This window comes from Giraffa tippelskirchi, chromosome 13, assembly GCF_054371585.1.
Source record: "Giraffa tippelskirchi isolate mGirTip1 chromosome 13, T2T-mGirTip1v1.2.pri, whole genome shotgun sequence".
In the NCBI taxonomy this organism is placed as follows: Eukaryota; Metazoa; Chordata; class Mammalia; order Artiodactyla; family Giraffidae; genus Giraffa; species Giraffa tippelskirchi.
Window position 1 is genome coordinate 103,383,576 of NC_137287.1, and position 22,515 is coordinate 103,406,090.

The window sequence follows — 22,515 nt, forward strand, 5'->3', positions numbered from 1 at the left end:
ATGCCTGGAATAGCAGCAACCATCTTGTGACCCTGAGATGATGAGCATGAAGACATGTTGAGGATGGTAGAACGGGAAGGTAGAAGGAACCTCAATCCCTCTTGGCCTTGTTGAGCAGTTTAATGACTTCCCTGGGAACTGAAGAACAGCTTGATTATGATAAACATGAAGATGGTAAACAAATGAACAAACTTTTAGAATTATAAAAGAATCTAAAATCCACACCAAGGTATACAGGCCCTGCTTGTTAGGCCCTATTCCACTTACAGTGTCATCCCTGACCTTTGTCCCTCCACTCTGGCTTTTCTTCATATCCTTCATATCCTTTCCAACATCAAGACCTCAGTTCCTGCTCTTCTATATCCTGGAACCCTCTCCCCACTGCCCTTGATCTGGCTGTCTCTCCTTACTCTTCAGATATAAGTTGACATATCAGCCCCACAGGGTGGCTTCCACCTAACATAGGTCTCTTAACTGCCCTGCCTCATGGCCTCCAGCTGGATTACTCATCTCTAATTCCTCATTAGAGAGTTGCGCATTTGTATCCTTGTTTATTTATCTGCCCCACAAGACTGTATGCACCACCTGGCCAGGTGTTTTTCTTCCCCCTATATCCTTGCACCCAGCATTGTCTCTGACACCAAGACAACCTCAACGCTTGTCTGTTAGAAGAATGAATGAATAATGCATTATTTATTCATTCATCCATTATTCATTCACCCAAAACAAAAGATTGGTAAGAAAAAAAGGGAAGCAAGTTGTCAAAGGAAATAGACAAGAGTGGTTCTGTTCACTGAGTTTGGACTCTGGAGCCTGATGGCCTGAGTTCCAATCCTGCTCTGCCCACTTAATAGCTTAGTTCCTTAACCTCTCTGTGCCTCAGTTTCTTCATCTTTAAAATGGACATAATAACAGAACCTAATATGTATATATACATTTACTGTGTATATATTTGTGTATTCATACATGGCATGTGCCAAACAATGCCATGTGCCATGTATGAATACACACATATATCCATGGTGAAACTATGAAGACACTCATAGATATGATTCCAAGTTCAGGCTAATGGCTTCCTTTGAGACAAGAGAATAGGAGGTACAATCAGGCAGGGATATACACGGGGCTTTGGTTACATCTAATTTTTTACTAAAAAAGTTGAAAGTAATCATGGTGTTTTATTTCTTGTCACTCATTGCCTTTTTCAGGCATCTCCTGTGTGTACCTCGCTCTGCTATGCGACTTCGGTAGCTCCGTCTAGTTTTCTGTCCCCCTCTCTGGCATGGTGGTGAGAAATGGATCAAAATTAGGAGGCAGGCAGGCTTGGGTATGAGTCCTGAGGCAGCTGTGTCCTCAGTGAGCAAGGCTGTCCCCATCTTAGGGGTCCAGACATGATCACAGCACTTTGGGGGCTGCTTGGAAGAGTCAGTGAGAGGAAAGCTTTTTGAACTGAGAAGGGCTTACAGATGTGATCTAATTCCACTGCTTGGTAATGTGAATTCAGAGTTGGCTATGTGGATGCTTCTAGGACCTCGGCAGTTAACAGGAGCAGGTGAGGTTAGCAGGTTGTCGTGGACCATGTAGCATAGTGGGGACTGTGATCTGGAGAGGGTATGCCCTGTCTATGGTGATGAGTGCTGGGGGAGAGAGGCATCTGGGCTCAGTATGGCCAGATCTGAGATCTGCTGACTGTTCAAAGGAAGCCGGCAGCCTGGATTTTTGTAGGAACATTTCTGTAGTTTTCACTCTCACAGGCCTGTAGTTTTCACAGGCCTCACCAAGTACATGGTGGGCAGCAGCGGCTCAAAGCCACCTCCTTGAGACTCCAGAAGGACGCACAGCTGCTCACTTCTCAGCTGCGCCTCCCCAGGCTGCAGACCCCACCCCAGACCCCCTGCAGTGCTGAGGTCCTCAGTCCTAACTTCTGTCCCACCCCCACCTCCAGTGAAGGGGAGTGGGATTTCTACTGGTGTGATGTCAGCTGGCTTCGGGAGAACTTCGACCACACCTACATGGGTGAGCACGTGCGGATCAGTCACTTCCGAAACCACTACGAGGTGAGCCGGGTGGGCTCAGGGACTGAGCATGGCAGTGAGCAGGGGCTGGCTGGGGACACGGGGATGAGAATGGAGAAGTATAAGGGAATTTGGAGCTACACGCCAGGTGTGGGGTATGTGCACTAGATCCATGATGAGCTAGTGTGAGGCAGTAGGGATCTCAGATCTGAGGAACAAGACTGCCTTGGAGAGGGGCTTGAGGTCATGGGCTAGCTGGCCTCCAGTGCAAAGGAGGAGCAAGCAGGATGCTTGAGGGATTGTGTGAGTTCAGGATGAGGCAAGTTGAGCTGTTTGGAGTCTAGAGATGGGAAGGAAGAACTGGGAAGACCCAGACCACAAAGATGGAACGGGCGCGAGCGGGAGAACAAAGGTGGGAGATTTGAAAAGGTTAGTGCAGCTTAGCAGTTAGAACAAGGACTTTGGAGTCAGACAGGCCCCAGGTCAAACCCTGCCTGTGCTGCCTGTTATCTGGATAGCTCTGGGAAACTGACAACCTTTCTGAACCTCAGTTTCCCTGACTACCTAGTCGGGATCATTATAGACTGGCAGACTCTCAGTCAAATTTGCTCTTATTATTACTCTTACCTTGCAAAGAATGGGTCTGCTGAGGGCCGCGGTTGGTGGGATGTTGGCGTTGGGAGGTAGACAGGGCAGTGAGCACGAGCACCAGTGACCTGCCTGCCCATCTTGCTGCCCAGCTCACCCGTAAGAACTACATGGTGAAGAACCTGAAGCGATTCCGGAAACAACTGGAGCGCGAGGCAGGAAAGCTGGAGGCAGCCAAGTGCGACTTCTTCCCCAAAACCTTTGAGATGCCCTGCGAGTACCACCTATTTGTGGAGGAGTTTCGCAAAAACCCTGGGATAACCTGGATCATGAAGCCTGTGAGTGCCCAGTGCTGAGGCCTGGGGGTCGGGGCATCCTAGGCACTAGATCAGGGCTCCTTCATTGGCACATGTCTGGACAGGACTCTGCCTGGAAATTCAGCCTTAGATGCACCATCTGATTTTCCCCAAAGGGCTGACTACATCTCCTTCTCTCTGCAGTGTGTGGACTCAGCACCTGTGACTGCTGGTACACAGTATATGCTCAGTAAATGTACAGTAGATGCTCAACAAATGTTCACTAGATAAACAAGTGAGCCTCAGGACCCCAAGGCAGGGAACCCAGAGAAATCGCTTTCTGATTTGAATGAAAACAATGGCCAGGCCGTGAGAAAGGCTTTGCTTGTGTTGCCTGCATTCTCATAATGGCCCTTGGGAGGAGGTATTATCTGCCCCGTTATAAAGATGAGGAGCCTGAGACCTATTTATTCAGGCATCCCACACATGCTCTTTGAGCACCTGCCATGTGCCAGGCACAGAACTGGATGGTGGGGAGATAGCTCCCAGATACAGGATACATGTGTGGCTACAGTTGTGGCAAATGTTGATCAGGAGAAAGGTGCTGGCAGAGGAAACAGCAGGAGGACTTCCTCCAATCCTTCAGCAGGCTTCTCTGAAGAAGTGAGAGATTGGGCTCTGAGGCCAAACCCTTTGGTTCAAATATTAGCTGTGCCACCTGCTAGCTGTGTGACCTCAGGCAGATTACTTTACTTCTCTGTGTCCTGCTTTCCCTATCTGGAAAGTGAGAATCACTCTAGCACTTATCGATTGCATAATGTTGGTGTGTGACTAAATGGGTTAACAAAAGTACAGCATATCTTAGGTCCTCACTGAATGATAGTTGTTGGTGTTGTAAGAATTAGTATTTGAAAACAAAAGGAAACAAATTAAAAAAAAAAAAGGATTGAGCTTTGATCTCAAGGATACAGAGGAGTCAGCCTGGAGAAGGGCGGAGGTAGGAGCAGTCCAGGAGGAGGGAACTGCAAGCACAAAGGCCTTGTATCTGAGTCCTTGGGGGATCAAGAAACTGAGAGGAGAGCAAGGGTGCCAGAGCTCCTGTCAGCCCCTCAGCCCTTCCTCGTGCCAGGGCTGGACTCTCAAAACAATGCCACTATAGCCTTGAATGGCATTATCAGAGCCCCCCAGTATTTTCTGGATTTGGGAACATGCTGGGCCCCAGGAACGGAGCTAGGGGTAAGGTAGGGAGGGGGCAGTCCTTCTTGTGGCTGAGGACAGGCTAGTGTTGGCTAATACAGATTTAGCTGATATCACAGGTATGCAGCACTAGTGATAAAGAACCCACCTGCCAGTGCAGGAGACACAGGTTCAATCTGTGGGTTGGGAAGATCCCCTGGAGGAGGGCATGGCAACTCACTCCAGTACTCTTGCCTGGAGAATCCCATGGACAGAGGAGCCTGGAGGGCTACAGTCCATGGGGTCACAAAGAGCCGGACACGACTGAAGCGACTTAGCATGCATGCACTCACAGGTACACACACGTGAATGGAGGGGGAAACTGACAAAAAACAATGGATGCTCCTAAAGGCGACTGAGCCAGGATTTACTCAGGCCTCTTAATATGTGGCTGGAAGGCTCATCCCCCTCCCTGGTAGAAGGGAAGGCCAGTGAGAAGGGCTTGGAAGGGTGTTAAGCAGAGGAACGCTGCAACCCACTGGGGCGGATCCCAGTTCCCCATATTATCTTCTCAGACACATGGTAATTTGTGCTAATTGGGAACAAGCAACTGCACATTAATTTGATTCCTTTCCCAGCCCCCGGCCTTTGTTAGCAGCAGACACAACGACAGCTGTAATTAAGAGGAGGAATCTTGGCTTCATGTTTGTGTGTGCGTGCATGTGTTTGTGTGTGTGTGTGTGTGTGTGTCTCCTCTCTCCTGAATCTCTGAGGCTCCCTGTCTAGGGTGTGGGGTGTGGAGAGTGGGTGCTTCTAGTCAGAAGCCTGGGTTCTAATTCTGAGCCACCACTTATGAGCTGTGTGACCCTAAGCAGGTCACACACACAACCACTCTCAGTCCATTTCCTCAGTTGTAACATGGCTTTAACGGACACACCTGCCTTACAGGGTTATGAGATAATTCACTGAAGTTACATGGGTTGTATACATGAATTATATAAGCTGTATAAAGTGCTTAGCACTTAGATGTCCAATAGTTGACCATTTTTATTGCTATTTCACAGAGTCCAGGCAACACCATCTCTTCCCCCCTACCCCTGGGGAGCACTGGATCCATGCTTCCCAAATTTGTATGTGCTCACAAATCCTTGAGGACCTGGTTAAAGTGCAGAGCCCCTCTCAGCAGGTCTGGGTGAGACTTCAGAATCTGCATTGCTAACCGCTTGTGGTGATGCCACTGGGGCTGGTTCACGGACAACACTTTGAGTAATGAGACTGTAGAGAAGTGATTCTCATACATGAGGATCCTCTGGAGAGTTGATTGAAGCACTCACTCTACTGGATTCAGTTAGGCCTGGTGTGAGGCCTGAGAATCTGCATTCCTAACAAATTCCCAAATGGGGCAGTTAGGACTCTCCAGGGAAATAGAACCGTTAGGGTGTGTGTGTATGTGTGTGGGGGTGTGTGTAAGGAATTAGCTCGTGTGATATTGTGGGGGCTGGTAAGTCTAAACTGTGGTGACAGAAAGCTCAGGCAGGATTTCTCTGTTACAGCCTTGCAGCAAAATTGTTCTTTTTCCAGAACCTTCGGGTTTGCTCTTAAGTTCTCATCTGATTGAATGAAGCTCACCCACATCATCCAGAATGATATTCTTTACTTAAAGTCTACTGATTGTAGATATTAATCACATCTAAAAATGTCTTCTTAGCAGCATCTAGACAAATGTTTGACCAAACAACTGGGCAGCATTGCCCAGTCAAGTTGACACATGAAATTAACCATCACATCAAAGAGGACACAAACAGATGGAGAAATATACCGTGTTCATGGATTGGAAGAATTAATATAGTGAAAATGAGTATACTACCCAAAGCAATCTATAGATTCAATGCAATCCCTATCAAGCTACCAATGGTATTTTTCACAGAACTAGAACAAATCATCTCACGATTTGTATGGAAATATAAGAAACCTCGAATAGCCAAAGCGATCTTGAGGAAGAAGAATGGAACTGGAGGAATCAACCTGCCTGACTTCAGGCTCTACTACAAAGCCACAGTCATCAAGACAGTATGGTACTGGCACAAAGATAGAAATATAGATCAATGGAACAAAATAGAAAGCCCAGAGATAAACCCACGCACATATGGACACCTTATCTTCGACAAAGGAGGCAAGAATATACAATGGAGAAAAGACAATCTCTTTAACAAGTGGTGCTGGGAAAACTGGTCAACCACTTGTAAAAGAATGAAACTAGAACACTTCCTAACACCGTACACAAAAATAAACTCAAAATGGATTAAAGATCTAAACGTAAGACCAGAAACTATAAAACTCCTAGAGGAAAACATAGGCAAAACACTCTCTGACATAAATCACAGCAGGATCCTCCATGACCCACCTCCCAGAATATTGGAAATAAAAGCAAAAATAAACAAATGGGACCTAATTAAAATTAAAAGCTTTTGCACAACAAAGGAAACTATAAGCAAGGTGAAAAGACAGCCTTCAGAATGGGAGAAAATAATAGCAAACGAAGCAACAGACAAACAATTAATCTCAAAAATATACAAGCAACTTCCGCAGCTGAATTCCAGAAAAATAAACGACCCAATCAAAAAATGGGCCAAAGAACTAAACAGACATTTCTCCAAAGAAGAAATACAGATGGCTAACAAACACATGAAAAGATGCTCAACATCACTCATTATTAGAGAAATGCAAATCAAAACCACAATGAGGTATCATTTCACACCAGTCAGAATGGCTGCTATCCAAAAGTCTACAAGCAATAAATGCTGGAGAGGGTGTGGAGAAAAGGGAACCCTCTTACACTGTTGGTGGGAATGCAAACTAGTACAGCCACTATGGAGAACAGTGTGGAGATTCCTTAAAAAACTGGGAATAGAACTGCCACATGACCCAGCAATCCCACTGCTGGGCATATACACCGAGGAAACCAGAATTGAAAGAGACGCATGTACCCCAATGTTCATCGCAGCACTGTTTACAATAGCCAGGACATGGAAGCAACCTAGATGTCCATCAGCAGATGAATGGATAAGGAAGCTGTGGTACATATACACAATGGAATATTACTCAGCCATTAAAAAAAAAATACATTTGAATCAGTTCTATTGAGATGGATGAAACTGGAGCCCATTATACAGAGTGAAGTAAGCCAGAAAGAAAAACACCAATACAGTATACTAATGCATATATATGGAATTTGAAAGATGGTAACAATAACCATATATGCGAGACAGAATAAGAGACACAGATGCATAGAACAGTCTTATGGACTCTGAGGGAGAAGGTGAGGGTGGGATGTTCTGGGACAATAGCATTGAAACATGTATATTATCGTATGTGAAACAGAACACCATTCCATGTTCGATGCATGAGACAAATACTCAGGGCTGGGGCAATGGGATGACCCAGAGGGATGGGATGGGGAGGGAGGTGGGAGGGGGGTCCAGGAAGGGGAACACATGTAAACCCATGGCTGATTCATGTCAATGTATGGCAAAAACTACTACAATATTGTAAAGTAATTAGCCCCCAACTAAAATAAATAAATTTATTTAATAAAAAAAAAAAAAGAAATTAACCATCACACTGGGTTATAAGGGTGCTACTGGTCTGGGTGCCACAGTCTGAGAACCAGATCATTAGCTCTGGGCTCCTGTTGTTTGGATCCCTTTGGTGCGGAGAAATGTTAAAAAAAATAGGACGTTGCCCTAAATTTGGAAATTAGAGGGAGAAAGCCCCTTGAATCCCTCTATTCTTCTCACAAGGCCTGCCTTTGTGACCTGGCCAGTTGTCATCCACTCATATACCAGATTTTTCACATCGTTGCTGTGGCCAGGCCAGTTGGGGCAGCGACCAGCCTGCCTTTCCCTCAATGTCTCCTATGTACAGTTCCCTGGGGCCTGCAAGCCTTCATCTTCCTCTTCAGTGGGGGCAGGGCAGTCTTGGAAGGAGAGGGTTGAGCTGAGTCAAAAGGGAACAGACAGTGTCATCCCCTTCATGTCACCCTACTACATCTGCCTTCCAATGTAGGAGACACAAGAGATGTGGGTTCGATCCCTGGGTCGGGAAGATCCCCTGGAGGAGGGCATGGCAACCCATTCCAGTATTCTTACCTGGAGAATCCCATGGACAGAGGAACCTGGCGGGCTCCAGCCCATGGAGTCACAAAGAATCGGACACGACTTAGTGCACACATACAGGGACCCGCCTTCCTGTCCCATCAGTCTAGTGTATAAATCACCTCAATACAAACTTTTTTCCATCTGAGCACGCTCTCTCTCCCACTAGCCCAGGCCCTCTGGATTGACAAGGAAATGAACAGGACCCAGCTCATGGGGACCATGCTTGCTCCTCCAGCCTCCCTCGTGTGGCTGGGAGGGCAGGTGCTAGGCACTCAGGGCCCTGTCTGTCAGTCTCTCAGTGTGTCCACAGAGGTGGTCTGACACTTCACTAAGGGCTGTGAGCATCTGGGGCGACCACCGGGCTGTTCTGGGCTTTGGGGGCTTCTGTCCAAACTATAGGATGGTAAAAATCGAGTTTTAACATTTTCTTATGTCGATTTACCCCAACCAGCACTTCTCACACTTTTTCACTGAACTCTCCTAAGAGTTGGGATGTTTGGGATGGCAGATAACAGAAAACCCCAGCTCACAGCAGCTCAGACAAGAAGCAACGGCTCCCAGCTGTTCTCATGCCTTGTGTCTCTTTGGCATCTGGTGAAATGTGTGGACCCCATCACAGAACAGGGTTTGTAGAAGCCTAACATAGAGTGTGTCTGACTGTAAAAGAAAGCAACTATGTTGTAAAACAGTTACCAACTGTGTTAGTCTGGGTCCTCTGAGAAATAGACGCCAAGACAAGATTCAACAGGGCAGAGTGTGGCCTGTGGGACAAGGGGGAGGGAGCCGGGAGAGGCTAGGGGTGCTGACACACCACCACGCCTGACCCCAGTGAGGGAGAGTGAAGGAAGTGTGGCCTGAGGGGAGCTAAGTGAGGCCCAGCGAGGCCTCAAGCCCAGTTTGCTGTCCGAAGTCCCCTGTGTCCCAGGAGTGGGCCAGCCTTCATGTCCCTACACCCTCATTGCTGGCCTGGCCAGCAGGGCTGGGCTTCACTGCAGCACTGCAGTCAGAGTCCTGCGGGCACTTCTCAGGGGGCAGCCACAAACTATTAGCACATTCCTCATGCTGTAGGAGTATATGTGCTTTTCATTAACAATTAAAGAGAGTCTAGCAGCAGGCCCAACGTTACCATAATTTCGAGGTTGTAACGAGTATAAACAGTATTTGGAGACAGATATATCAGCAACAGTTGTAATACGATGTGAAAATAACTGTGATTTCTTTTGAGAGCCAAGTCACAGCCCTGGCTAACACTGCTAGGATTTCATGCCTGCATTTATAATGGAAGGAAACATGAAAATCTGGTCACGGGTTAATGAAAATAAAGATGAAAGATTTTCCTCATTCAAATTTACAGACCCCAGGGAATTTCCTTTGATGATGGAAGGTCGAATCCAGGGGTGGTTCGTTAGGCACTTCTACCTTATCATCTACTCCCAGTTCAGTGGGCTGACTGCTCCTCTCAGTCACAAGGCTGCTGCAGCCCTAACTCACCCCCTCACATCTCCACCTGCCACGGGAATAAGTGAATACCCTGGTTTTCTGGCCTTCAGAGGAAGACACAAATTCCCAGAAGTCACCACGGCAGACTTCCCCTGCCATCCTGCCAGCTCACACCTGAACCAATCACGTGGCAGGGGCGTGGAACCACTGTGAGAGCTCAGACCTCCCCAGAGGGCGGGGCCATGGGGAAGAGGAGACCCAAATGGGGTTCCGTTGGCAAGGAAAGAGAATGGCTGCTGGGGAGAGACCAACCACATCTGCAACACCCACTGAATATGACCCGTGATGACCCAGGGGCATGGCAGGGGCAGGGAAGGGATGAAAGGCTATCAGTGGCTGCAGGTGATACAAAATCAAACTGGGTTCATTTTAATAATCCACTTGTATTGTTTTCCAATCAATAACATGAAAGTGAAAGTCATTCAGTCATGTCCAGCTCTTTGTGACCTCCATAGACTGTAGAGTTCATGGAATTCTCCAGGCCAGAATACTGGAGTGGGTAGCCTTTCCCTTCTCCAGGGTATCTTCCCAAGCCAGGGATTGAACCCAGATCTCCCGCATTGCAGGTGTATTTTTTACCAGCTGAGCCACAAGGGAAGCCCAATCAATAACATATCTTTAAATAAAAATACTATAAAAATATTTTCCTCCCAATTCATCAAGTAAGACTGATGCTCCCAGAAGTGACACCATGTTTATCACCTAATTCTGCATACTCCCTCACATTTTGCAGGAGCTGAGTGAGCCCTAGGCTTGTGAAACACAGATTTAACCAGCCTGGATTTGTCACTTACAAGCTAGGTAACTTTGAGCAGAGGGCTTGGCCTCTCTGTTCCTTGGTTTCCTTGGCTGCAAAATGGGGATATTAATGCCTACATACAAGTTTTTTGAAACACTTTAATGAGGACATGAGTGTGAAATCTGTGTGCCTGGTTCATCGCTGAGAAATATTAGCTGCTAACATTATCATTGTTAGGAACTGTTTCCCTAAATTTCGGTTTCCATTGCTTCATTCCAAAACTCAGAGGCTTGAAACAACAGTCATCTCTGATGTAGCTCACGAGTCTCCAAGCTGGGCTTATGGCTGCTCCAGCATTTATCAAGGCAGCTTTACCGAGGGCTGGAGAATTTACTGCCAAGCTGGCTCACTAGCTCGGCTGGCAAGTTGGGACTGGCTGCTGGCCGGGAGCTCAGCCAAGGTTGAGGGCTGGGAGACTCAGTTGCCCTTCACATGGGCTTCTCCATGTGCGCTGAGCTTCCTCACAGCATGGTGGCTGGGTTCCCAGGGTGACCATCCTCCAAGAGAAAGCGTGTGGAAGCTGTGCTGCGTTTTATGACCCAGTATTGGAACTCACACAGGATCGCTTCTGCTGTACACAAAAATAGCTGAGACAGTCCTATAGGCTCACACAGATTCAAGGAGAAGGGACAGCTATTTCTGCTCTTGATGGAAGGTGGAGGATAATAAGGTTGTGGAAGACATATGGGACTGGGAATATCATGATTGCTTTTAGAAATGACAGTCCGGCAGGCTAGATATTAGATGATTTCCGTTCTCAACCACCCTGATAAATCACCATGCAGGAAGTTTATTCTCCACTCTTTAGGATTCTTCCCTTAGGAGGACATCTTCTGGAATAGGCATGTCAGTGACAGTTCTGTCCATCTCACATTGTATAAAGAGCTTCTCTTTAACCAGCGGGACCATGCTCCAAGAAGATGAGAACGAAATGAGAATTTGCAAAGGCTGGGTGCATTTATTCTGGAGAAAAACGACTCTGGGTCACCTGCTCAATGGCTGCAAATAATTAAAAAGGGCTTTCTGGGGTCTAGGAGTCAGATTTGTTCTAGGAGGCCCTTGAGGCCAGTACCAAGCAGACAGATTTTAGCCCAACACAGATTAAGCTGTGAAAGTCCATGAGGTCTAGGTTATTGCTATAGCATAAAGCCAAGCACACCTAGTATGTACCTTTTGGATGACTGCTTAATAGAGCTATCCTGCTATGGAATGGGCTCTCTGGGGGTGGGGGAGGGTAGTGAGCTCCCTGGCTTTGTGAATGTGCAAGGTCAGGCAGGTGACCTGTAGAGGGATGTCAAAGAGGGAGCAATGTCTTTGGTGCCTCCTGCTCTGCATGATGTTAAAAATGCTCCCAACCCTGAGACTCTGAGGCTTTGAATTATCCATGCTGGGATTCAGTAAAGGCAGAGCGACTTCAGTATTAGCTGAAGCAAAATCTAATTAGGAAGGCAAATTGATTTCCAAAAAAAGAATTGGATGATATGTTCCCAGGACTGTTAGAAATGGCTTTTTAATTGTCTGCTCCTTTGTATTATTCATGCAATTGTGTGCCTTTGTGAACCAAGTCTCTCACTTTCCTCCCTACTTCCCTCCCTCCCTCCCCTACTTCCCTCCCTCCCTCCCGCCTGGCTTAACACCTTCTCTGTCCCAACCCCTTCAAGGCTGCACTGGGCCAATCCTTGGGGACAGCTGGGGGTGCCCAAGAGGAAGATGGAGACAGAGAAATGCTGGGGAAGGGCCCCAGGTCCAGGGGCCCACAGGGAACCACATGGAGCTAAGAGCCAACCTTTCTGCCCTCATCCCCACCTCAGGTAGCCCGGTCACAGGGGAAGGGCATCTTCCTTTTCCGGAGGCTGAAGGACATCATGGATTGGAAGAAGGTGAGCTTGCCTCTCCCCCTTCCTCCCCACACCCTCCTTTGCCCCCCTGCAGGGATCAGGGGCCTCTCCTCCTCACCCTCAATGCTCGGAGGGCTAGCAAGGGAACTCTGCCCACAGGCCTGCCCGTGGGTGCAGGGTCTCTGGAGCCAAATTGCCTGGTTTCAAATCCTGACCTTACCACTTCATAGCTGTGTGAGCTTGGGCAAGTCATTTCACTTCTCAGTGCCCCCAATAAATAAAGATAGTAATAGTACCTGCTAAAGAAGCGATGAGTTAGTGTGTCTAAGAGAACAGCAAGCTCTTTTCCTGGACCCCGACTCATCTGGCTGGGGGAATTTGGCTAATTCTTCCTCCGGGTCCTGGACTAAGCCTGAGGCAGCCCTCTCCCTGCTCCCCAACCCAAGCCTGTCTTGGTGCAGGAATCAGTGTAATAGAAATGCTGGTCCCAACCCTGTCTCCACCGTTCAGCAGCTCTGTGGTCTTGGGGAAAGTTCTGAACCCCTCTGAACCTGATATGGTAATGATGCAAGCTGGGTGACAGGAGCAGGCTGTCACAACCCGCACCTACTGTGCCAGCAGGCTCACAGCAGGGGCGCAATAAATGAATTGCCCCTCCTCAATGTGTCCCTATTCTTCCCATGAAACTGTCAGGGCACCGCTGGGAAGAAGCTCACCAGCCTGGAGGCCCAGCCGGCCCGAAACACTGTCAACTCCTCTGGCAGCCACGTGAGTATAGGTGGGGGTGGCCCAGGACCCCAGGAAGAGAAGAACTGGCTGCTTTGGTGGAGAAGCAAATCTTGAGGGTGGGGGTGATGGTAGGTGTAGACAATTCTGCCCTTGAGCCCAGATGACCTCACCAAGCTTGTGACATTTGCCCTGGGGCCTCGGTTTTCTCACAAGGTTACAATGGGTGGGAAAGGGCTTTGCAGATGGTGAGGTGAAAAGGCCTGAGTTGGGCTGGCTGCAAAGAATCAGCAGGAAGAGAAGGGAGAGGAATGTCCTTGGACGCCTGTGTGGTGCTCCAGCAACACCACCAATGGGACTTTCTCCAGTGGCGGGGAATGGTGCACGCTTGTGCTCTCTGATGTCCTGACCACTAGTGACATGTTAATATCCGGACACTGCAAATGAGGCTAGGGCAACTTGAAAGGCTGGGCTTTTAATTTATTTCCTCTTTGACTATGGTAAAATATACATAAAAATTTTCAGTTTAACCTTATTTAAGTGTGCAATTCATGGCATTAAGAACATTCATGGTTTTGTGCAAACCGTATTCCATTTCTAGAACTTTTTCATCTTCCCCAGCTGAAACTTGTACCCATTAAACACTAATTCTCTTCCGCCCTGCCACCCCCAACCCCTGACAGCCACCTTCCTACTTTCTAAGAATTTCACTACTCTTACCTCGTGTAAATGGAATCAGACGACATTTGTCCTTTTAGGTCTGGCTTATTTCACTTAGCATGATGCCTCCAAGTGTCATCCGTACTATCACATGGAATATCATTTCCTTTTAATCAATTTGAATATAAATGTACATAGCCACATGTGACTGGTAGCTGCCCTATTGGACAGCACAGATTTGGATGTTAAATGCCCAGGCTCTGGGCCCAGCCTGTGTGAGACCACTTCCCAGCTGTACCGCCCATCAGCTGTGTGACCTTGGGCAAGTCACTCCCCGCCTCTGTGCTTCAGTTGCTCATCTGTAAAATGGTGATAATATTAGTACTTGCCTGACAGGGTTGATTTAAGGATCAGATCATATACCCAAAGTAGAGTGCCTAACACAATGCCTCAGACACAGGAAATGTTCCCCCCCGAAAATGTTAATAACAATTACTATTACCACTAGGACACAAGAAGTTCTGATGACCAGAAAGATGAAATTCCCGTGGAGAACTATGTAGCTCAGCGTTACATCGAAAATCCCTACTTGATAGGAGGTAAGATGGCGGTCTCTGCTCCCTGCCCTTCTATGGGATCGTCAGTCAGTCAGTCAGTCAAGCCCGGATTAGCAGCCAGTCATGGGCTCAGCCTGCCGCCAGGCATGATGGGATGCAAAGATGGAGCCCTGTCCTGCAGAGTCTTGACCAAGAGGGGCCAGTGCTCTGAAGGGGCCCCATGGAATAGCATTAATATCACTTGCCTCCTCTCACTTCCTCAGGCATTGTCCTTCCTTAGGGACGTTCGTGGGTCTCTCCTCCGCCCCTCCCTCTCCCAGTGACCCCCATCCTCTCTCATGGCTTTAATCACTACCCAGATCCCCTGACCACCAGATTTCTGTCTCTGGCTAAGATCTTGCTCCACACCCCAGACCCTGATGTCCCACAGCCTATGACATCCCCTTGCGAGCATCTCTCAGCAGCTGGAACACAAGACTAAAATGCAGCCTTGTCCTTCCCTTACCATCTGGCTCACCCCTCAGCCTCTCTACCTGGGGACAGAACTGAACTGTCCTCCCCCTCCAAGCCAGAAGGTGGAGCCTATTCTGGAAAGGTCCCTCTCTTCTCCTCCCACGTCCGGTTCTTCATCAAGCCTCCACGCAGCTCTTGAACCTGGCTGCCCACCTCCATCCCAGTTCTCGCCACTGACCTCTCCTTCCTCACTGATGCCCACAGCTCTGGTCCCCTTTGCTCCACTCCACACACAGTCAGCAGAGGGGTCAGACACCCCTCAGTGGCTTCCCATGGTTGCTGGAACAAGACCCAAAAAACTGCACACCACCTGGCCCCTGCTGACCTCACTGACCTCGTCTCCTTGCACTCTGCCCTTGGACCAAGCCCCCTCTGTCCCCTCTGGGCGTCTGTTCAGGCAGCACCTCCCGCCCGAAGGCCCTGCCCACTCTGGGCTTGGCAGGCACCTAGCACCTCCTATGGTTTTATTGGGATTCACGTTGGCCTGTCCGCTGCCATTTCCCCCAAACCTCACTTGGTGCTGGACACACCATCGGTATTCATTATGCCAATTCATTCTCCCCTTGCTTGACAGGCCGCAAGTTTGACCTGCGTGTCTATGTGCTGGTGATGTCGGTGAGTGACCAAGGCAGGTGCTCTCCTCCAGGGGTGGGGGAGGGGCAGCTGGCCCAGGGGACAGGGCAGAAGCCATTCTGGGGGCACCTGTGTGAGCTGTCTGGTTTTACCTGCCTGGGAGAGCCCAGGGCGTGATCAATGGATCCAAGCTTTGCCATCTCAGAGGCTCCAGTATCTGGATTGTCTCTGCCTTCTTTCTCTGTTTGTTCAGTCATCCATGGTAACCACAGCCAACATTTATTGAGCACCTACTAAGTACCAGGCCCAGTATTTAGCGGATTTTCTTTCTTTCGGTCCTTCTAATTAACCAGGGAGGTAGGTTCTTTTGTTTGCTTCATTTTACAGATAAGGAGATAGATCAGAGGGGTTGAGCAACTTGCTCGAGGTCACATAGCTGTGAGTGGCAGAGCAGGGATTTGGATCCTAACAACCAACTCTCTTAACCAAACAGCTGCTGTACTCCCTCCACTCATGCATTCAACAAACACTTAAACCTTCATGGTACAATATGCTGGGCACAGGATGTCGGAGTGTCTAAGACAAGCTCGGCCCATGCCCTCCTGGAGCTTCACTGTCTGTCACACGTGGTGGTGGAGCAGAGGAAAGGCCCATTAATTTTGTTCCCTTCTGCATCTCTCCATCCCCACTCCTACCCCCAGGAAGGATGGGATCGAATGAGAGAAGGCTGATGTTTGAGCAGATTCTTGCAGGATGATGTGGGAAAGAAGGCAGAGCATTGCAGGTGGAGGAAACAGCAAAAGCCAGGAGGTGCGAAAGTGCTGGAACTGATCCTCCTTCCCTTTTCTCGCTCTCCATTCCCACCTCCCCCTTAGTACATCCCGCTGCGGGCCTGGCTGTACCGGGATGGCTTCGCCCGATTCTCCAACACCCGCTTCACGCTGAACAGCATTGATGACCAGTGTATCCTAGGACTCCTCCACCCGCCCCCAGCATCCTCCAGGCACCCTGCCCTTCCGGTCCTCTGGCTGGTCCTGAGATAACTCATTCATTCCACAGATGTCAAACTCCAATCAGGGCATAAGAGATACAGCAGTGAACAAAACAGCCCTGGTCCCTTCCCTCGGGGAACTTACAGTCTTGAGGGGGTGGGGGATCCCCCAGTGACCTGAGGGAAACAGTCCTGCTATTCTCAGAGCAACTCACCCCAAGCTTCCCTGCTTGATCATCATTTCACATTGATTTGATTCATAGGATTGGACTTGTTGAGCCCCTTTGGAAAATGTTCACATCCCTTTATGTGCCTAGTCATTGACTCACTCATTCACTCAAGTACAGTGCCTTTTTCACCAAATTGGCAGGTATGAAAATTTTGATAACCTGCTGTATTGGCAAAGCTAGGGGAGTATATACATTGCTGGTGAAGGGTCAACTGTACAACTGCTTAGGTGGCAATCTGGCAAATCTCTATCAAAAAACAAATGCACAGACCCAGAAATTCCCTTCTGGGAATTTATCCTACAGGTACACTCACAATATAGGAAAAGAGAGGTTTAAAGGTTATCCACTGCATAGCCAGCCTTGTTGTGAGAGCAAAAATAAAAATAGGAAATAACTGATGAATGGCTCATTTATACAACAGAATACTATCCAGCTGGTAAAAAAGGAACCAGGGGAGGTGCTTTATGTACTGATGAAATAATCTCCAAGATGTATTGTTAATTGGAAAAAAACTAAGTGTAGAACTCTGTGGAAAAGATGCTCCCATTCATGTTAAAACGTATATCTTTGTATATATTTTTATCTGTGCATAGACATCTCTGGAAGGACAGACAAGAAACTAGAAACAGAATTTGACTTGGAGGAGAAATGAATGGGAGGCGACAGGGCTGGGGTTAGGGGAAGGAGATATTCTTTATATACATTTTTATACTTGTGACTTTTTAACTATGTGAGTGTATTATTTGGTCAAAATAAAAACAGAAAACATTGTTTTTAAGACTTTTAAACATGAGCATCAGAGGAAAAGGGGTAAATGATCTAGAAATAAATATTTAGGAGATAAACCAGCAGGACTAGATTACCTTCATAAGGGAGAGGTGGAAGTAGCAAGTGATGCTGCCAAGCTTCTGGCTTGGGCAATCCAGCTAATGCTTTTAGCCAATTCACATAGCTCTGCCTTAATCTCATCATTCAATTAAGTGTCTGTCCAAGGTAATACATTTGCATTCCCTGAATGTCATAAGGGCTTAGGCCTTCCTGAGTATTTTCTACAATTTGTTTCTTTCTGTTTAGCCAACTTCAGTATTTCTAGTATGACTTATTTTGTGATTCTAACAAGAATTTGTCATATGCAACTCATCGAATTTATTTTAGTTTCATTTTTTGCCACCTCATTTCTTATTAAGGTTAGATGAAGGACTTCCCTGGGTAGTCCAATGGTTAAGACTCCATGCTTCCACTGTGGAGGGCTCAGGTTCGATCCCAGGGAATTAAGATCCCACATGCCATGTGGTCAAGGAAAAAAAAACCTAAAAATAAATAGTTAAACGACACATGTAAAGCATTTAGACAGTGCCTAACCCAGAGTGACTACTCAGTACACATTATTGGTCCTCCTGCTCTCATTTTAAAATGTTTGTTTATCTCTAGGCACCATAGAGCCTTATTAAATTGAGGCCTCTCCCACGGCTAGTTTCTGTTTAAGGAGACTTTGCTGTTTTCACAGTGAGTGAATACACATAACTTTCATCCCTTCGTTTAATTGTTTTTAATTTTTAAATATTGAAATATTTATATTATATACAAAACTGCAGGAAAGGCTGTAACAGAAATCTATGCATCTACCATCCAGATTTAGCAGTTATTAATATTTTGCCTATTTGCTTTAGATATTACACACCAACTTTTAAAATAATAAAGCAACTTTGGATTGCAAAATAATGATATATAAAATTATTTAGCTGACTTTAAATAAATATAATATTATATATAAAACTTAAACACAATTATTCAAATACATAAATCAGATACACATACTCAAAATGAAAAAATATTCACCTCAACACTCTAATAGTAAACAAGCAGAAACAGCTTAATCCACCATAGAGGGATGGTGAAATGAATGATAAAGCATTTCCATGATCTTGTGTAGCTGTTGAATACAGTGAGGTGATTGAAATGTTATGGAAAGGTAACTACAGGAATTCCCTAGTGGTCCAGTGTTTAAGACTCAGTGCTTTCACTGCTGATGACCAGAGTTCGATCCTTGGTGGGGGAACTAATATCCCACAAGCATCCCACAAGCCATGCAGTGCGGCCAGGGGGAAAGAAAGGGGTCTATGATAGAATGTGAGGTGGAAACAACATGTGTGTGTAGAACTGGGATGTGCTTACAATCCCATTTTTTGCTTTTACGTTTCTGTTTAAAAGAAAGTATGAAAGGAGGTTCACAAATCTATTAACTTTAAAAAATTTAGAGGATTAAAATCAGGTCAGGAAACATTTATTTTTAACTTTAACATTTCTCTATATTATGAACTATTCTTGCAACCGATATGCATTACTTTAATAATAAAGATAATAAAACATTTAAAGGATGTAGCCTTCATAATAAAAGTATAGCTCTTTGAAGACAAATTGGAAAATCCAGGAGAAATGTACACAAAGGAGGAGGGAGGAAGAGAAACCTTTTCTGGTCACGCTAGAAATAACCTTTTTGATGTATTTCCTCTGAAATTTTTGTTGTTGCTTACCCTTTTATATATGAGTGATCCTGTTAGGGGAAGCACACTGACTGAAACCGCCCACCCTGGCTAGGCACCATAGTAACCATCTGCATTTTACAACAGGAGGTCCTGGTAAGGAACAGGGAACTTGTAAGCCACCCTTAACCGGAAGAGTTCAGGAAAGGTCAAAAGGAGACACCACACGTCCAACCACCTCCCCAAATCCTCACTGGCATCCATCTTGGCTGAATAAGGTGTGCACTGCCAGGAAGGACTCTCAGTCAGAATGATTGGCTAAAGACAACCCGGAAACTAATCCCATCACCATAAAACCGGAGACTGGGAGCCACATGGCAGAGCAGTTCTCCTGGGTTCCCTTACCCTACTGCTCTCTGTCCGGGTGTCTTTTCCCAATAAAATCTCTTGCCTTGTCAGCACATGTGTCTCCTCCGACAATTCATTTCCAGTTTCGGGCCCTGGAAGGGGTTCCCCTTCCTGCAACAATCCCACTAGATAAGTATAACCTTTTTTTCATTGAACATTATTTAAGTATTTTCCTTATAGACATTTTTTATTAGTTACAAAGTATTCTACTGAGTAGACTCACTGGTTTACTAATCCTATTGTACTTGCTGCAGACATTTGGGAAGTAGTCAGTTTCTTCCTATTATGACAGACAATGCTGTCAAGAAACATTTTTTTTCATAAATCTTTTACTATATTAAAATTTTTTCCTTTGTATGGCCTCACAGAGGTATAACTACTGGGTCAAGGGAATCAGCTAGATTGTTTTCCAGATTTCCTCATATTTTTACCCTCCCATTGACAGGGCCCATTTAGCCTCAGCTCCCCAGCACTGGGGACAATTAAACCGATTACAAAACACATTTCCTAAACAATTGTCACATCTAAGTGAAGCATATATGGGCATTCATTATACCATTCTTGCGAGTATTCTGTGGGTTTTGAGCTTTTCCAAATAAAAAGGTTTTAAAAAAATGCAACTGATTTGCTGGGGAAGTAGATTTTTGCCTTAGAATTTGCATCTCTTCCAAATTGCATTTTCCCCCATTTATATTCCTTTAAAATTGTGTATCTTTTACTACTAGAAACTTTGGGCACTTTCCCAGATGGCCTTTTACCAGTTTTTTTTTGTTTGTTTTAATATCCTTTATCTATTTATCTATGAGGGTATAAAATTTTATTGTTAACAACTTATGTGTGATTTTCACGCAACAAAACATTAGCCTGTCATCTTTGTTACAAATCTTTTCTCTAGTCGTGTTTGCTTGTCATTTTTGCCTTTTCAGTCTGATTAATTTCCTTTTCACATAGTTGACTATATTCACTGATTTCCTCTGTGATTTCTATTGTTTCTAAGCTAAGAAAAGATTTTCCGCTTGAAAGATTTCACAGCTACTCACTCAGCTCTGCTCCTTTATGGATTGGTTCAGTTGTATGCTTGCTCTTCACCGTTTAGCTCGTTGGTTCATTAGAACCTGGTTTCAGGTCCATCCGTGGAGAGAGGAGGCTGGGAAATCAGCTGACCCACACTCCTCTCGTAGCCTCTGCTCCAAGAAACTAGGAAAGTCCCTGATTTCTCCTTCTTGAGGGTAGGAGCAGTGTGCGGAGAAATGGGAGCGCTTCTTCCAACAAAAGGGAGCAATTTTCCCCCTCTTAAAACCCGTAACTCACTTTGCCTGAACATCCTCTTTTTCCATTTTTTTTTCCGTTTTTAAATAATAACTTTATTGAGGTATGTTCACATACTACACAGTTCACCCAGTTAAATCATACAACTCAGTACTTCTTAGCATCTTCACAGAAGCATCACCAACCATCAATTTTAGAACAGTTTCACCATCCCCCAAATGAGCTTTTCTAGGGCTTCCCTGATAGCTCAACTGATAAAGAATCTGCCCGCAATGAAAGAGACCCTGGTTTGATTCCTGGGTCAGGAAGATCCCCTAGAGAAGGGATAGGCTACCCACTTCAGTATTCTTGGGCTTCTCTTGTGGCTCAGCTGGTAAAGAATCTGCCTGCAATGTGGGAGGCCTGGGTTCGATCCCTGGGTTGGGAAGATCCCTTGGAGAAGGGAAAGGCTACCTACTCCAGTATTCTGGCCTGGAGAATTCCGTGGACTATACAGTCCATGGATCGCAAAGAGTTGGACATGACTAAGTGACTTTCACTGACTCCAAAAGAAACCCGGTACTCATTATCTGTCATTTGCAACTTCCCTACAACCCCCCTTTCTAGCCCTATAGGAAGCCCTATCACTTTTGTCTCTATGCATTTGTCTTCCAGACATTTCATGTAAACAGATTCATAAAATACGTGGCCTTTTGTATCTTACTTTTATTTTTTTTTTTGGCCATGTTGCATGACTTGTGGGATCTTACTTCCCTGACTAGGGATCAGACTGAGCCCCAAGTAGTGGAAGCATGGAGTCCTAACTGCTGGACCTCAGTGGAAATCCTCTTAACTTCTTTTATTAAGCCTAATGTTTTCAAGGTTCATCATGTTGTACCATGTATCAGCAGGTTTTTTTTGTCTTTTTTGTCTCCACATTTTGGCTATTATTGATACTTCTGCGAACATTTCTGCACAAGTTTTTGTGTGGACATATGTTTTTATTTCTCTTGGGTATATACTAGGTGTTAAGTTGCTGGTCACATGGTAATTCTGTATTTAACCTTTTGAAGAACTATTAGACTATTTTCCAAAGCATTGCACAATTTTACACTCACACCAGCATGGTGGGAGGGTTCTAATTGCTCCACATCCTTGCCAACACTTGTTATTATCTGTCTTTTTTAATTATAAGCACCCTAGTGGATGTGAAGTGGTTTTGATGTGCATTTCTTTGACGACTAATAATGTTATTCATGAGCTTCTGAGCCATTTGCAAATCTTTGCAGAAATTTCTACTCAGGGTCTTTGCACACTTTCTCATTGGATCGTCTCTGTTATTGTTGAGCTGTAAGTTTCTAGATGTATTTTCACTACTGCTCCCTTATCAGATACATGATTTACAAATATTTTCCCCCATTCTGTGGGTTGTCATTTTTCTTTCAAGTACTATTTTTTAGAGCAGTTTTAGGTTCACAGCAAAATTGAGAGGAAGGTAGAGATTCCACATAGACCGCCTGCCCCGACATGTGCACAGCCTCCCCCATTATCAACACCACTCACCAGACTGCTACATTTGCTACAATTGATGACCCTGTGTTTATACGTCACAGTGACCCCATGTCCATAGTTTATATTAAGGTTGTACACCTAAAGGAGATCAGTCCTGGGTGTTCATTGGAAGGACTGATGTTGAAGCTGAAACTCCCATACTTTGGCCACCTCATGTGAAGAGTTGACTCATTGGAAAAGACCCT

The 22,515-nt window shown here is 46.0% G+C and overlaps 1 protein-coding gene across 11 annotated transcripts in view; it reads left to right on the forward strand.

Annotated features, from left to right (window-relative positions):
- The window catches only part of TTLL9 (tubulin tyrosine ligase like 9), a 51,032-nt gene that overhangs the window by 16,868 nt on the left and 11,649 nt on the right, over positions 1–22,515 (forward strand). For 8 of the 11 annotated variants that reach the window (XM_081559553.1, XM_081559548.1, XM_081559550.1 and 5 more), the window contains 7 exons: positions 1,946–2,057; positions 2,756–2,941; positions 12,343–12,411; positions 13,063–13,137; positions 14,264–14,354; positions 15,400–15,440; positions 16,274–16,361. In XM_081559553.1, the coding sequence (XP_081415679.1) occupies positions 1,946–2,057; positions 2,756–2,941; positions 12,343–12,411; positions 13,063–13,137; positions 14,264–14,354; positions 15,400–15,440; positions 16,274–16,361 (662 nt within the window). The remainder of the gene's footprint in view (positions 1–1,945; positions 2,058–2,755; positions 2,942–12,342; positions 12,412–13,062; positions 13,138–14,263; positions 14,355–15,399; positions 15,441–16,273; positions 16,362–22,515) is intronic. The other 3 variants (XM_081559544.1, XM_081559546.1, XM_081559554.1) reach the window with 2 other exon arrangements.